This window comes from Lineus longissimus, chromosome 17 (genome assembly GCF_910592395.1).
Source record: "Lineus longissimus chromosome 17, tnLinLong1.2, whole genome shotgun sequence".
Lineage (NCBI taxonomy): Eukaryota > Metazoa > Nemertea > Pilidiophora > Heteronemertea > Lineidae > Lineus > Lineus longissimus.
In genome coordinates, this window is record NC_088324.1 from 10,078,040 (window position 1) to 10,092,102 (window position 14,063).

Consider the following 14,063-nt stretch of genomic DNA (forward strand, 5'->3'; position numbering starts at 1 on the left):
AGGGAGCGAAACAGCCGCACAAGCGTGGAAGGTGCATTATGGGATTGTTTTGTAAAGTTGATGTGTCCTTTTACATGTTTTACGTTTTTTTCTGCTGTTTTCTCGAAATAAAACCACTTTTTAGTCGAAAGAAAGTTAATTAAAACGAGAAAATGGCTGTGGATTTTCTATCAGATGCAGACAGTCGGTTCTTCGGTGACGGAATGCTACAGAATGATGACTGGGGTGAGTTTTCATTCTAGTTGTGCTGTCCAGTCCTACTTCTACTAAACAGCGTCCACTCACTGAGTCACTCCATCATCCATGCACCATCGCCCACCAGCGTCCACCAGGTTTAAAGTCAGGTATAGATGGATATCTGCTGATGTCATGGCTAATCTGTGAACATCATGCGCGTGCACTCTCGTATCTCTTCAACATGGTTTTGAAGAAAGGTTGCTATAACCCGTCATCCTGTTGTCAGTGTTGAGATTTCTCTCGATAACATAATTAATACTAATAGTATACTGGCCTTTTGAATACGCTACCTAGGGCCTTAGGGTTGGACCGATGGAACTAAAGATTGATTGAACTAACCATTGGCTTCCCCTTCCTGTACAAACTACAGCAAAACCGTGCAATGCATCCTGTTCAACGTCGTATTTCGTCTTGTCTTGTCTTGCGGATAGCCAAAACAAAGCCCAAATAATGAAATATGAGACAGTTACGCCAAAATAATTTGAGTGCACACCGGCCTTGAAATCTCTATCGAGCGCTTAGAATATAGATAGATGTCCCTGCGGTCATTAATGCACTTTTTAGCGATTTTGTGCCGTAATAGGGTTGCCGCTGCAGGCCTAGGTCAAGGCATATGGGGCGCCTGTTTCAAGTAAACAGTCTTGTTTCACTAATCACTGGTGTTCCTGCCGTAAAACCACTGTAATTAGTAGTTTTACCCCTTTTAGAGCTATCTTCACCATTCAACAGTCTCTAAGCACTACTCACACCGGTGCTGGACTTAAATTTGCTGATACCAAATTTCTCAGTTCTAATATGATATTGGTTTTACTTGAAATACATAGTCAATGTTCTTGTTGACACTAATGTAATGTTTCTTTTAAATTCAGGTGACCCCAATCTGAATAGCCTGGATGACTTCCCATCTTTCTTGGATACGGAATTGAGCACTGATGACTTGATGCGCGAGTTTAACACAGAGGTAACAGTCATGAAATGTCCATGAGCTTGAAAATTCCCATTTGGTAACCTGTGTGTTTAAAAGTGACTTCTGAGTTTGAGCGCCTGTCTGATCCTTTTGTGTCGTCCTGACAATATCAGGCCATTTCACTTGATACATACTTACTCCCTCAATGGCAACCTGCATTAGGAAAAGTCGTGTTGTAGGCCCTGTTTGCAAGAGGATGCTTTTGTGTATGCTTCAGTTCCATATAGAAATTCCATTTGTTGTGAAATATTTTAGCCATGTTGCCAGAAGAATTATCAGCCACTAGTAGAATTACATGCAATCAAATTTATTTAGTTTTGCTAAAATGAAACTGATGATGGAACTGCATGGAAAATTACAATATGTACCATCGCCCCAAGGCAATTTCAATTGAAAATGTGTACCGGTAATGTGCAAGTATTTGAAAATCTGTACTGTTAATGTCTTGCCTCCAGAAATACATAATATCATATCAATCTAGGACATGAATACAACGTTCATTGTATGGTGAAAGTCAAATTTTAAAGATAAATTTGTTGTGTACAATGTACACCTTGATGTGACACTCACAGTTACCTTTTGACAAATAATCAATGAGCATGTTGATTCCTGACTGTTTAATATGCATGTTTAGTTGTAACAATGTATTGTAGTAGGTGATGTTAATGCAGTCTGTGCTTGTCTGTAAATATGGCTGATCAATTATTCAGTCATGATGCTTTGTGGACACAGCTATGGGAGTGTGTCATGTCAGTCATGGTCTTTCCCGACATTGTCAATGATTGTGTTTCTCCTATTTATGGTTAAAAAAACACTTTCACGAAAAATCCATATTAGGTCTTCATTGGTCTTGTGCTAAGCCTAAACTTGAGACCTGCGTAAAACATTGTTTTGGCCTTGTGCCAAATCAGAGATTGCAAAATACTCATCCTGGTTTTTCTCATTCTATGACGTATGATTTTATCGTGGACTTGCCATGAAGATATAATGAGATGATATTGAATTTGAACCACGATTGAACCAAAATACCTAGTCAATATGCAGGACTCCCAACCCATCTGTACTTTCAGTTTTTAAACCTGAAATGACATTAGACAAGAGGGACTGCGTCATCTGGCATTTTTTTGTCTGGTCCAACCCTTGTCTAATTTCAAATCTCACGTTTAGAGTGACTTTAAAATAGCTCACTAGACATGTTAGATAGAAATAAATCAAAAGAATAAATAAATTCTTTGAGAGAGTGCAGGCTACATGTATAGAGTAGATATTTTTAGAATTTCAAATACCATGAAACCCATTCTTAAAATGTGCTACATCTTTAATTTGCTCAATCTTTAATGAAAATTTGCGCCTTTTGTGCTATGCAGATACTTCTGTCAGTGTCAGTCCTTTCAAGAGAATGACAGAATATAATTCTCCAACAAGCCTTTGTGCTCAGATCAGCAAGATATGCTGAATTAGCAACAATGATGAATTGAAACGCTCCAGTATCAATAGTGTGGGATTTGTTGAGAGTGCTTGTTTGGTTCCCATGGCAATGCCTTAGGCCTGGTTGTATCTTTGTATAGTACAAAAGTTGCAGAGGGTATGTACTTTTGATATGTTACGATTAACGCTTTCAATCCCAGAATAGCAAAATGTGAAGAAAAGTTATCAGTTTTAAAGGCCAATGCCGTTGGTTAAATATTTGAAATTGAATTTGAAAATTTAAAATAGTGGAAAGATATTGGTAGTAGTATTCTATAAGAATCAAGATTTTTAGATTTAGGTGGATTGTTACAATGGACGTCTCTTCTTCCTTCAGATTCAGTCCCTGAAATTTGGGTCTGACTATTATACTGATGCGGTTAGTTCTCCGTCAGATCCGGTGAGAGTTTGGTACCCTTCTCTGCATGAATTCTTTGAAAGGCATTTACTGTATTTTGGTGGTGGGGTTATCATCATGGCCCAGTATTCTATATGCTACCAGTGCTTTGACATGTTTGAATCCCTCACTTTGATTTGGAAACTCAGTTAAATGTGAAGTTGAAGCAGGATTTTATCCCTTATTTCCTGGATATCTTGACACATTCAAGTCCCTACATGTAGTCCATTTGTAATGGTACGTGAGTACGCTCTCTCTGCTGCCTGTGGGTGTTTTATGAGGTCGTACTTAAAATTATCTTGGTTTGCTGTAAAGTGTTAAACAAACTTTTGAGTAGGAGGTCCTTCAGCAGGGTCTGAAGAGGTCACAGCACACCAGCATATTTTCTAGGGCATCTGGACAAAAAAATTGAAAATATTAGGTCGTACAAAACACTTGGAGTTCCCAGTACAGCTTTGCATCACTGTTGAACTTATTTCTACTCTTGCAGATTCCTATGTTCGATGACCACAGCGACATCCTCAGCTTAGCACTACGCGAGGAGAACAGTTTAAATCGATCAAGTAGTTCAGACAGTGGTATCGCGTCCGACCTAGGTGTCAAACATGAGCCATTATCTCCTGCCTCATCATTCTCATCAGACTCAGACTCAGCAGGGTCAAATGTAAGTATAAAAGTTTGCCAAAAAAAGTATGGTAAATTCAAAAGTTCTATACGGTAATCTGCAATCAAATACAGTAGAACCACCCTATTAAGGACACCCACGTGACTGACAACTGCTGTCCTTGATCGAGACCTGTCCTGATTAGAGAGGTGAAATTGAATGGAAACAACCAAAAATTTGTCATTAAGAAGGACTTGCTTTCAAATCTGTAGTGTCACACTATTATGGAACCCTATGTGTGTCTTATCACACTAATAACACTTTACTTTAGCTGAACGTCATTGACAAAATATCATCATCTTGCTTCGTCTTATTTCTAAGTTTGTTCAATAATTTTGTAATATTTTCAGATGGACTGCCAAATCCTCTCATCCGAACCATCCTGCCTCAACACATGCATCAAATTGGAGAACCCTCCCCTCACACCTCCAAGGGATCCCAACGACATCATCTCGCCATTATCCATGCACAATTTCTGCAGATCAAATCAACCGATCACGACGCCCATGCACGCCACGTCGATAAAAACAGAGCCGTTGGCATCGCATAAGACCAGGAATGGTATAACCCAGATTCTCAATAATAAGGTGAAAATCGTACCTAAACCTGTTGTTACAACGACGTGCTTGCCTACGACGTTACAAAATGGAAGTAAGTAGTTGTGTTCATCACTGAACTGTTTGGACCTGAGTTTGAATAAATGTGATAAAGACTAAACATAATCTTGAAAACAGAAACAAAAAGATGAAATTTTAAGAAGTTTTTTTTCGGAAGTCTCTGTGCTACAAAAAACCTCATCTCATTACTTAGCTGTTAAGAACCTTTGTACGTCATGAAGACAGACTTGTCTGCAACAAATGTCTGGGCGTTTAAAGTATAGAATGTAGCAAGGTTTCTACCTTATTTCCTTACACATGACTGGTTTTGTTCACCACTTCGACGGTGGACTGATATTCCACTGTGTTGTGTCATTATGCATGCTGCAACAATCGAAACACTGGTCTGGGGATGCAACCTTGTAAAATCAACCTGAATAATTCTTGTGTTTTTCAGCACCAGGAAAACCGCTCATTCTGACGCCGGATGAGTTTGCCCGCCTAACTGCCCAAGGTGTCCTCAAATTCCAGCCTCCGTTAGATGCGAAACCAGTCCTTAAAACAGTGGCGCCTGACACGACTCAGGTGACGGGTACTGCAACAAACTCAACATATTATTCAGCAGAACCAACCGTAAGTAATTGTGCTTGATAATAAAGAATTGTTTTGGAGTTAAAAGGATTCACCAAACTTTTTATGTGACCTTTAGTTTGTGGATTGCTTAGGGTAGGTAGCTCTCTGACATGTCCGGGCCTGTCTGATAATAATGTCATGACTGTTTGAACCTGAGGTTGGTTACTTTTTGTTTCAGGTGAAGGTGATGAAACGTCAACAACGAATGATTAAGAACAGAGAATCTGCATGTTTATCGCGGCGGCGGAAAAAAGAGGTGAGATTTTTTTTAAAAACATTTAGAAAATAGATTGTGGTACCAGGGTATCGGTTAAGTTACAGTAATTATATTCCTAAAAAATATTCCAGACCCCCTGTGGATCCCCCTTGCCTGTCCATCATTGAAAGAAGGGAAAGCAACCTGGATATTTTCAAATGAAATTCCAAGACACTTCTCTTCCAGAGTTAAACTAGTTGCATATGCTTGTACATGTTGTCACTGATATGAAGAGGAACTTCGATTCATATAATCATCCATTCGATCCTTGTGGCTCATCTTGACCACATGGTGTACTGAAGTATCGAACAAGTAATGTCTAGACCAGCACATCTGCCGCCAATCTGGTTGCGCACATACTTCATTGAACATCAACAATGGTAAACAAATCGATTAACAGATGTCGCAACCCATGTTAGCTTTTCTCGCAGTCGAACAATTGTACATAGGTGTAGTTTGTTACTACTGTAATTCATGGTTTATGTATCTGCTGGCTATGGCTGGGGATGTGGCACAGCTGTGTAGTTGTGATATTGGGAGATTGTACAATTAGATCTATCTTGATTGTACTGAAATATTGATTGAATTGGCACTGCCAACAGTTCACCATACAACCTCGGTCTTCTATCAAGAATAGATCGTATCAAATGAATAGGCGCCTTGCCACTGTGATGTCTGTTTATGGCATGCCTGCCTTCTTGTTCACTTCGGATGTTCAATATAAAGTAGATACAGAATAAACCTTTTGGGGCGTTTGTACATAAAAATTTTAGTACTTGTACACATACATCTTCATTCAAATTTGATGATGGAACAGGAATTGTCTCCAAAGTGCTTAAAAATCATGCAATATTTCCAAAAATAACCAGAATTTACCCCTTCAACAAAATAGATTTAGCATAGAGCCCATACATGTACCTTGTGCCTCTAGCATAGAGCCCATACATGTACCTTGTACCTCTAGCATAGAGCCCATACATGTACCTTGTACCTCTAGCATAGAGCCCATACATGTACCTTGTACCTCTAATTGAAATTCCTGTTCCTGGGTTCTCAAAATGCTGGTGCATCAATCTTGCAATTTCATGAAACTGCAAAACAACATAATAAATCCAGTTTTATTACAGTGTTCTATCATTGAATGATTGGTTTTCATTAAAAATCGTTTGTTATATTCGTAGTATGTGACGAGTCTTGAAGATCGAATGAAACAGTTCAACCAAGAGAATGAGAGATTGAAACAGGAGAACATGAAGCTGCAGCAGAAGGTCAATCTCCTAACACAAGAGGTGTGTAGGAAAAGAGAACCAGAAGTGAATGGGTCATGGGTTCGATTCCCAGTATAAATATTCTAGAATATATGATAAGGCTCCTCAAACAGTTGACGTAGAGTGCTCACTTTGGGAACATAGAAGCATCAGACCCACAGCCCGTACATAGTGGATCACATACCCACACCCGGCCGGGCCTTCAAAAGTAGCAGGCATCAAGGGTAAATAACCCTTGATCTGATAGAATTCTATATCCAATGTACACAGGAGGAGATAAAATAGAGCCTCCAAGTTGTCAAGAATCTGAAAGTAAAATGTTATTGAGACCCCTGACAACCAGAAGATACCGTATCACCTGATTTGAAAATTTTCGTTCTTTTTTCAGAACGACCAGCTGCGTAAAACTGTTCCCTCGAAGAGAACTGCTGCTACATTCCTGCTCGCTGTTATGCTTGTGTTCAGCCTCAACATGGGACCTCTCAGGTTTGTAAAACTTCCGAAAAAAATTTGGGTTTGATTTTAATTAAAAACTTGGCTTGTTTTCCATTGTTACACTTCATAATTTGCTGATAGCTCTGGTTCTCTGCAGAAATATTTTACTGGTATCTTTCTTCTTCAGCAACGTTCTCATGCAAAGTCCAGATAAGTCGATGAACATTCCATCCCCTGAGATTCACCATGGCCGCACGCTGATGTCGCTCATTGACGAGAAAGGTCGTAGCGAAGACGTGGCGAAATCCAACCAGACGGATCATGACCTTGTGCAGGCAGTGAAAAAGATACAAAAATCTGTGTTGAGTCAGAACAGTACGGACTACAAAGATATGCTGATGAAAAGTTTGGAAACGTTGAGCACGTTTACATTATGTCCAACTCATTTCAATCGGAGTGAATCTCTCAGGTGAGGATTTGGTGTAAAATTCATTAAAAATTAAATAAATAATGCAGTGAGAAAAAGCCTGCTGGAGTCAACCTCAAATTACATTCAAACCTGGCTGCCACCACATGTTTTGGTCTGTATTTTTCTATTCAGACCTTACAGTTCACAATCAAAACTTGTCCTGCTCATCTCGGTCCCAAGTCATTTGCCCTGATTTCGACATTCTAGATAAATCATCCCCTTATTTCATAATTTTCACTCAGGCTAGCCAATGAGTTGACTGGTTGGGTGCTCGGCCACAAGTCCGAGATGAAACAGAAAGAGGCTGAACGTGCCCAGCGGAAGGCCAGCAAGCTTCCCAAGCGCCATCGGCCGCTCAAGGTCCTGAAAGCAGCGATGGAGGGGAAACTATCAACGCAGCTCGAGCAACCACAGGCTAGTGTTGGCGAGAGGTAGGTTTACAGCTTTTACTCCTTGATACCCATTAAAAACACGAGCGAGCCCATTACATGTTATCCCAAAGAGTTAACAGTAGGAAGAAGATTCTATCCAGTTGACATCGCAATTTTCTTTTCAGCAAAAACTATCAGGTGCAGCTGTTTAACTCGCATGAGAAAAACTACCATGAATTCTTAGATGCCATTCAGAGGAGGAACGATACATTCTATGTCGTCTCATTCAGGAGGGTGCGTATTCTCCAGATTTGTTCATATTCTAATTAACACAGAATTTCCTGATCACTGTTAATACCCCAGTGCCGAGAAATATAAACCGATGCGTCAAAAGGAAACTTTGAATCACTTGTACAAAGTCAAAACAGCAAATGTCTCCATGTAAATTGAGGTGGTCACCTCTCTTCTGTCCATTTCTAGGAGGGTGATGCTTCTAGGTCCTCGGGTCTCTCTTGCCATGTGTTTTTAAGGCTTGTTTTAGGAGCATTTTTGCTTCCCTGTTTAAGAGGTACGAGGGGTTCTGTGAAGTTTCATTAAGGACCTGTTTGTTTTATTTTTAGGACCATCTCCTGCTGCCAGCGACGGCACATAACAAGACCATGAGACCACGCATGTCTCTTGTCATGCCTGCCGTTAGTCTTAATGGTAAGTATTGAGCTTTAGAACTTGCAGCTTGCTGTGGACTAAAATCCCCTATTAAATTACTTGGCCTATATGGTGCTGTGGTTGGACCACATGTGCAGTACTTTGCAAGAGCTGAGCACCATTGATGCCAAAATTATCTTCATTATAATCTTGGTTGTTTTTCAGACTCGATGCAGCCTCCAGTGGGCAGTGTGGCGATGATGCAGATTGACTGCGAGGTGATGAACACCAAGCTCATCCACGTCACCAAGTCGACAGTGCCGAAACACATGTGGGAAGCCAACAATACGATGTCGCCCGTGCCAGGTGAAGAAAAGGAGGTGACCGATGGTACGGAGGATGAAGCCCGGAAATGGAACTTGCGGTATAAACCAAGAAAGATCCATCCATAGGCTGTAGTCCTATTGTTATACAGCAGAAGTTCTCTATCAAGGACACATTTCATTGGGGTGTCGGTAGCTCCTGTTTATTTGTTTTTGGGAACTCTACCATTTGAAAAAAAATCTGAATTTGTCCTTTAGAATAAGAACGGTCATCCCATTTTGAGACAAGATAGCATGTTTTTGAAAGTCCTGATGATGTTATAGCGCTCCGCACTCACGATGTACCATGCTTGCATGTAAGTGTCCTTATTCTGTGATTAATAACAAGCAGATACGATTTACCAGTGTTAATGAAAATTACAAGCGATATACTTGGGTGCCAATGCGTGACTTTGTACTTAAATTTAAAGTTGTTGTGAGGTGTTTTGAGGGTTTTAGTCATAAAACAGGTTTGTTTTGCTTGAATTTCGATATCCTTCGAAAAGATTTTATCTGCTATGTGGATAATGAAGACATATTGTTTTGGTTTATAATGAAAAATAATGATAATGATGAGTTTTTGCATGGTGAGTAGAAGGAGTAATCCAAAAGTAAAGAGTTATATTTTCTTAAAAACTCTTTACTTTCGTAAAGCTTTTTTTACTTGCCTTGTAGTAAACCGCACACTTTCATTGCATGAGAAATGTACGTAAGATGTATTCGTCACTATTCCATGATCGCATTTGTGCTAGAAGGAGAGCATTTTGAAAAATATTTTGTTTTTTGTATGTATGATTTAGGAGTAGGTGTAAATTCTCGTGATTTGTATTGTCAGACAACTTCAGTGGCGATGATTAGTTATTGTCGCGGGGCACTTAACATTATTCCTTTGCCTTATTCAGACACCTTTCAGTAGAAACCATTAAGGCCACATTCTGCGCTACACTTGACCATTGTAGACCAGGCAGTTGATTGGCACTGGTCGATCTTTGAAGCCCCCATCTTTCGGATCCTTAGTTGGACGCCCTTCGTCTGTGCACTGCCCCCCAAAAGTTACAGATAGCGTAAACTTTTTGAAATAGTTTGCATTATGCTGGAAAACTGAATGAAAAATTAATATTTTTCCCAAAGTCCTCACTGGTTGACTGGATCCATTTACTTTATCCATTCGCTTGTCCATTATTTCTACAAACTATGAAGTTTTTTATCCAACTCCTGAACATTTTCGTGAGATTTTCCATAAATTGATTCTCGCATAGGTGTGGGTTTGATGTTGTCCTGGTTGTTGTGCGTTTGTAATTAAGATGTTTATAAATTGCAAATTAATATATTAATATAAAAGTTTATGTCGTATGAGGTGTTTAGTTTTGAAAGTTGAATCCATTCAGTTCTTGTAATAAGGAGTTCTGGCAAATTGAGAAAAGACCTGCTCCATGACGTATCTATATAAATTAACTTATGATTTTCTAAAACAATTTACATTCTGATGAATAAATAAGAAATAATGAGTTAATGCATAAATCAATACATATATACATGTATGTCGCACATGAGTGATTTTTCAGTTTGATTGTCAGATGGGAATTTTCTTGTTGAAGTTTGTACCAATATAAAGTTCTTCCTTGCGTGGCAATGCACCAAATTGAGGAAGTAATGGAGCAAGACTTTGTCACATCCTTTATCTGTTGAATCCCCTGGTTGTTTAAAGCAAGTTGGACACCAAATTTGGCCAGTTGCCATAGCGATGTTATCCTGAAGTTTACTTTTTCTCTCTCGAGATGTACGTATATTTATTGTATTGTGTTGTTTTATGTGTATATGATATAAGGTAAAGGGTACCATAAATTCCTTCCCAAAATGTCCACAAATGTGTTGTTTTAGACCATTCGACCAAAACTCCATAACCGTGTGCACATTTCATTGGTCTCAGCTGCCGTGTTAAGTAAACTTGCAATTTTTCTTGCTGAAACTATAGATCCATGCACTTGATTGGGACCAACGTTTACGAAAACGTCGCGTCACGTCACGTTACACTAATGTAAAATGCATGGTGACGTGATGACGGCCAACACTACGTCATGTAAACGTTGTTCCCAATCAAGTGCATGAATCTATAGTGACAGTTATTCGGACGATTAGCAATAAAAAGTTGCAGCGACAGAAAACACTTGTTTGCAGGCTGCTGCAGTTGTAATCCATTATGAGTTTTGTCAGGTGTATTGGTAAGAATGGTTTGCTTGTATTTGATACAAATTTCATTATTATTCATAGAAAACGTCGATTTAATAGGTATTGAGTATTGGAAACCCGTTTGTTTTCCTTAAACTTGTTGAATCATCTTCAGTGGGTTTTGCCAGTGAAATGTGTACAAAAGTTATAGTTGCAGAAGCCAGATTTTATCATCATAATATCAGATACTCCCTTGTGAAGAAAGTGTTTGCTGTTGTAATTTTGTTTATAAATCACATAAAGTAAAGATGCCATGCACATAAAGTAATGAAGACTGGTGATAATGATATAAGGTAATAAAGATTGGTGTCTTCACAGAAAACAATCTTTTGATTTACTCGAGGCCTTCGTTGCCTGCAATTGATTTTAACAGTGTTCTTTATATGTGTAACTCGGGGCACCCCTACAATACCATACTGGTGTTAAACTTTAAAATTCAGTGATATGTTCAATTCTAAAAACCTCTTCCCACTCATGTACATGTACTTATATCACTGCTGTTTCAGAACATAATGTACAGTACTGCAGTTCTTCTACACCATTTCCTTGTACCACTGTATACCCAGCTTAATTTTTTCTCTGGTTTGTTGGGTTCTTATGAGAAACAATTATTTGATGTCTAAAAAAAAGGCAAGCTGTGATCTATTTTAAAAAAGATAATGCAAAATCAATGCTGCACAACTCTTAAAGGCCTAAGCCAGTCGTTAAAAAATTTGAAATTCGTAATAAATTTTGAAAATTTATGATAATAATGATAAAAAGATATTTTTATTAACAGTGTCTTCTGTCGGATGAAATGGTCATGATTCTTGTAAAGCCTCATAAAATTGTCAACTTTGTCATCTGCATTAGGATTTTGATACTTTGACCATAGGTAGACTAGTACAAGTAAGTAGGCCTTACCGGTTTGTGCCATAGATCGAGATAAGAAAACGTGCAATCCAGAAATTATAATAAACCATTATTAATTTGACCATAATAATTAAAACAACAATATGATATGTTGGTGTTACTTAAGGTAACGTAATAAGTAGCACATTTATTTGTCTAAACAATTGCATGAGGTTTGACTACATCAGCATATCCTGATTATCAATACATGACAAATGACGGACAAAATAAAATGACTGTACGAGTATGTGTATCAAAGATATTGTGCATGTCAAGTAATAGCTTTGTGTCTGCATGCTTCAAAAATTTAGTTAGGTTTAGATAGTAGAGAATAATGTGACCAACAGTATGAATTATTTTGGTCGAATTTTGGTAAACTTATGCTAGCTTATTATTGGTTATTTGGACTTGTTGTGGCCTTAGGAGGCCAACAAACTCTCGGTTTACAGATATAAGGCACTGAAATTGAAACCTGTACAACGAAATCAATGGAAAGGCCAGGCCATGATATGTCATCATGACACTCAGACGATCGGACAGCTTGGTGTCACAAACCCATTGACTATCCAATTTGAACATTTTGCATATTTTGGGGCATGATTGATGTATAAAAAAGCAGTCTTAGATCTGTGAAACTAGAGTATGTTCATTTGGCACTTCACCGCAGCTTAATACATGTGGCAATTTGAAGCAAAAGATTTTGTTGCAGCTTAATTGTAAATATGGAAATTATCTAACTATCAAATTAAAACATTATAAAGAATGAATTCAACATTTCACCTAGTCATTCCAGAAATGTTTTGAATCATTTGTTTGAAGAAACGCAATGATATGTATAGTTTTTAAAATATTTAAGTGTAGACAATTAAATGTCATGATTGTTAATTTTTGGCTTTCGTCACAATCTTGATGGCAGTTGGAGTTAAATCCTCATTTGGAGGAGTGTCCAAAAAATATAAGATAATTCTTTTGAAAAATGTTGTATTAAATTCTAAAACACTGTTAACAGTCAATTTATATGTAAAAAGAGAGATAACCCTATTGTGCGCTTTGTTTAAGCATGCTAGGAACTTTAGGAGTGAAAAGGGTTTGAATTGATGCCCTCTCCTAATGGAGTATTGGAAAGGGCAATTATTCTGAAGATCCGGTTCATCGTGAGTTGTTATGATGTTAGTGAGACACATGGTGTTGGGCTGCAACATATAAGCAACAACCTTTCTTATGCAACTTTTGTTGTGCGTGTAATAAATGTTTACAGTAAAATTTATCTTGAAGACGAAATGTTTTCTTGTTTATGTTTATTTTCTTTTAGGTCTTGAGTGTGTCAAGACTACGAGTGTAGAGGTGGGGTCCTGTTCTGCCCCTGGGTATCGCCACAGCTGTTTTCACTTTCAGCATCTTACCAGTGTCACCACCTGAACAAATTGTAAGACCTTGCTGCCTTTGCTGGGTGGGACTGCTTACATGACCAGGAAGGAGAGATGCGAGGTGTATGATGGACATTGTAACCGGAGAGAGCTGGAATTGAGTTTGTCATAAAGACATAAGTCCAGCTGTCTGGTTGTGACAATGTCCCAGTCTAGCATTTACGGTTGTATATTTATTAAGGTCAGTATAGAAGGCATCTCTGATGAGCTGGTATATACATATGGAATCTGACTGTCGACTTCTCAAGATATAAGACATTGTCGCAACCTGCCACACAACTTGGGGGTGTACATTATGGCCCATCTTGGAAGACGGACGCCTAAACTCTTCAGAAAATAAATATCTTTTCTTGCGTTTTTTTGACTTCGCACTCTCTCTTGCTGACCTTGCACTCTATTTTTTAGTTTTTACCAAAAGACTCATGACCTGCGGCATGCTGGAACCTTAAGGACAATGTCACAACATGGACTGTCACAACAAGAGCTTCGTGACAATAAATTTGTGACAAAGTCAAATCCGCATGTTTTATTTAGGTATGCCCCAAACATGTACAGATTGGCAATACCCCCCCCCCCCCCCCCCCCCCCCCGTTGGCCTTTCATACTTTCATTCACACCTGTTCAGAACTTGCGGGGTTAATTTCCGAACAATCACGATATTTTCCGAAAGGCCTTGCAATCTTCTTTCTAATTGGTTGAAAAATTTCTGCCCGCGCCAATGGTAAGTGAGCTTCTCCTTCCACAAGGAA

At 38.7% G+C, this 14,063-nt stretch overlaps 1 protein-coding gene across 2 annotated transcripts; it reads left to right on the plus strand.

The window, feature by feature from the left end:
- The first annotated feature begins 52 nt into the window (after positions 1 to 52).
- LOC135501178 (cyclic AMP-dependent transcription factor ATF-6 alpha-like) lies at positions 53 to 13,161 on the plus strand. Of its 2 annotated transcripts, XM_064793075.1 has the most exons (14): positions 53 to 225; positions 1,107 to 1,198; positions 3,009 to 3,071; positions 3,559 to 3,732; positions 4,083 to 4,383; positions 4,786 to 4,961; positions 5,140 to 5,217; positions 6,399 to 6,506; positions 6,874 to 6,971; positions 7,108 to 7,389; positions 7,632 to 7,820; positions 7,946 to 8,054; positions 8,381 to 8,465; positions 8,631 to 13,161. In XM_064793075.1, the coding sequence occupies exons 1-14, from the start codon at positions 153 to 155 to the stop codon at positions 8,855 to 8,857; spliced, it is 2,055 nt and encodes a 684-aa protein (XP_064649145.1). In that variant the 5' UTR covers positions 53 to 152; the 3' UTR covers positions 8,858 to 13,161. The 2 variants fall into 2 exon arrangements, with proteins under 2 accessions (XP_064649145.1, XP_064649146.1); XM_064793076.1 differs by lacking the exon at positions 3,009 to 3,071.
- The last annotated feature ends 902 nt before the right edge of the window (positions 13,162 to 14,063 follow it).

Bases quoted from the DNA above. Each gene is read 5' to 3' on its own strand.
- LOC135501178 (XM_064793075.1), top strand. From the start codon at position 153: ATGGCTGTGGATTTTCTATCAGATGCAGACAGTCGGTTCTTCGGTGAC. The intron at 3,072-3,558 runs GTGAGAGTTTGG...CTACTCTTGCAG, and splicing joins TTAGTTCTCCGTCAGATCCG to ATTCCTATGTTCGATGACCA. The intron at 3,733-4,082 runs GTAAGTATAAAA...TAATATTTTCAG, and splicing joins CAGACTCAGCAGGGTCAAAT to ATGGACTGCCAAATCCTCTC.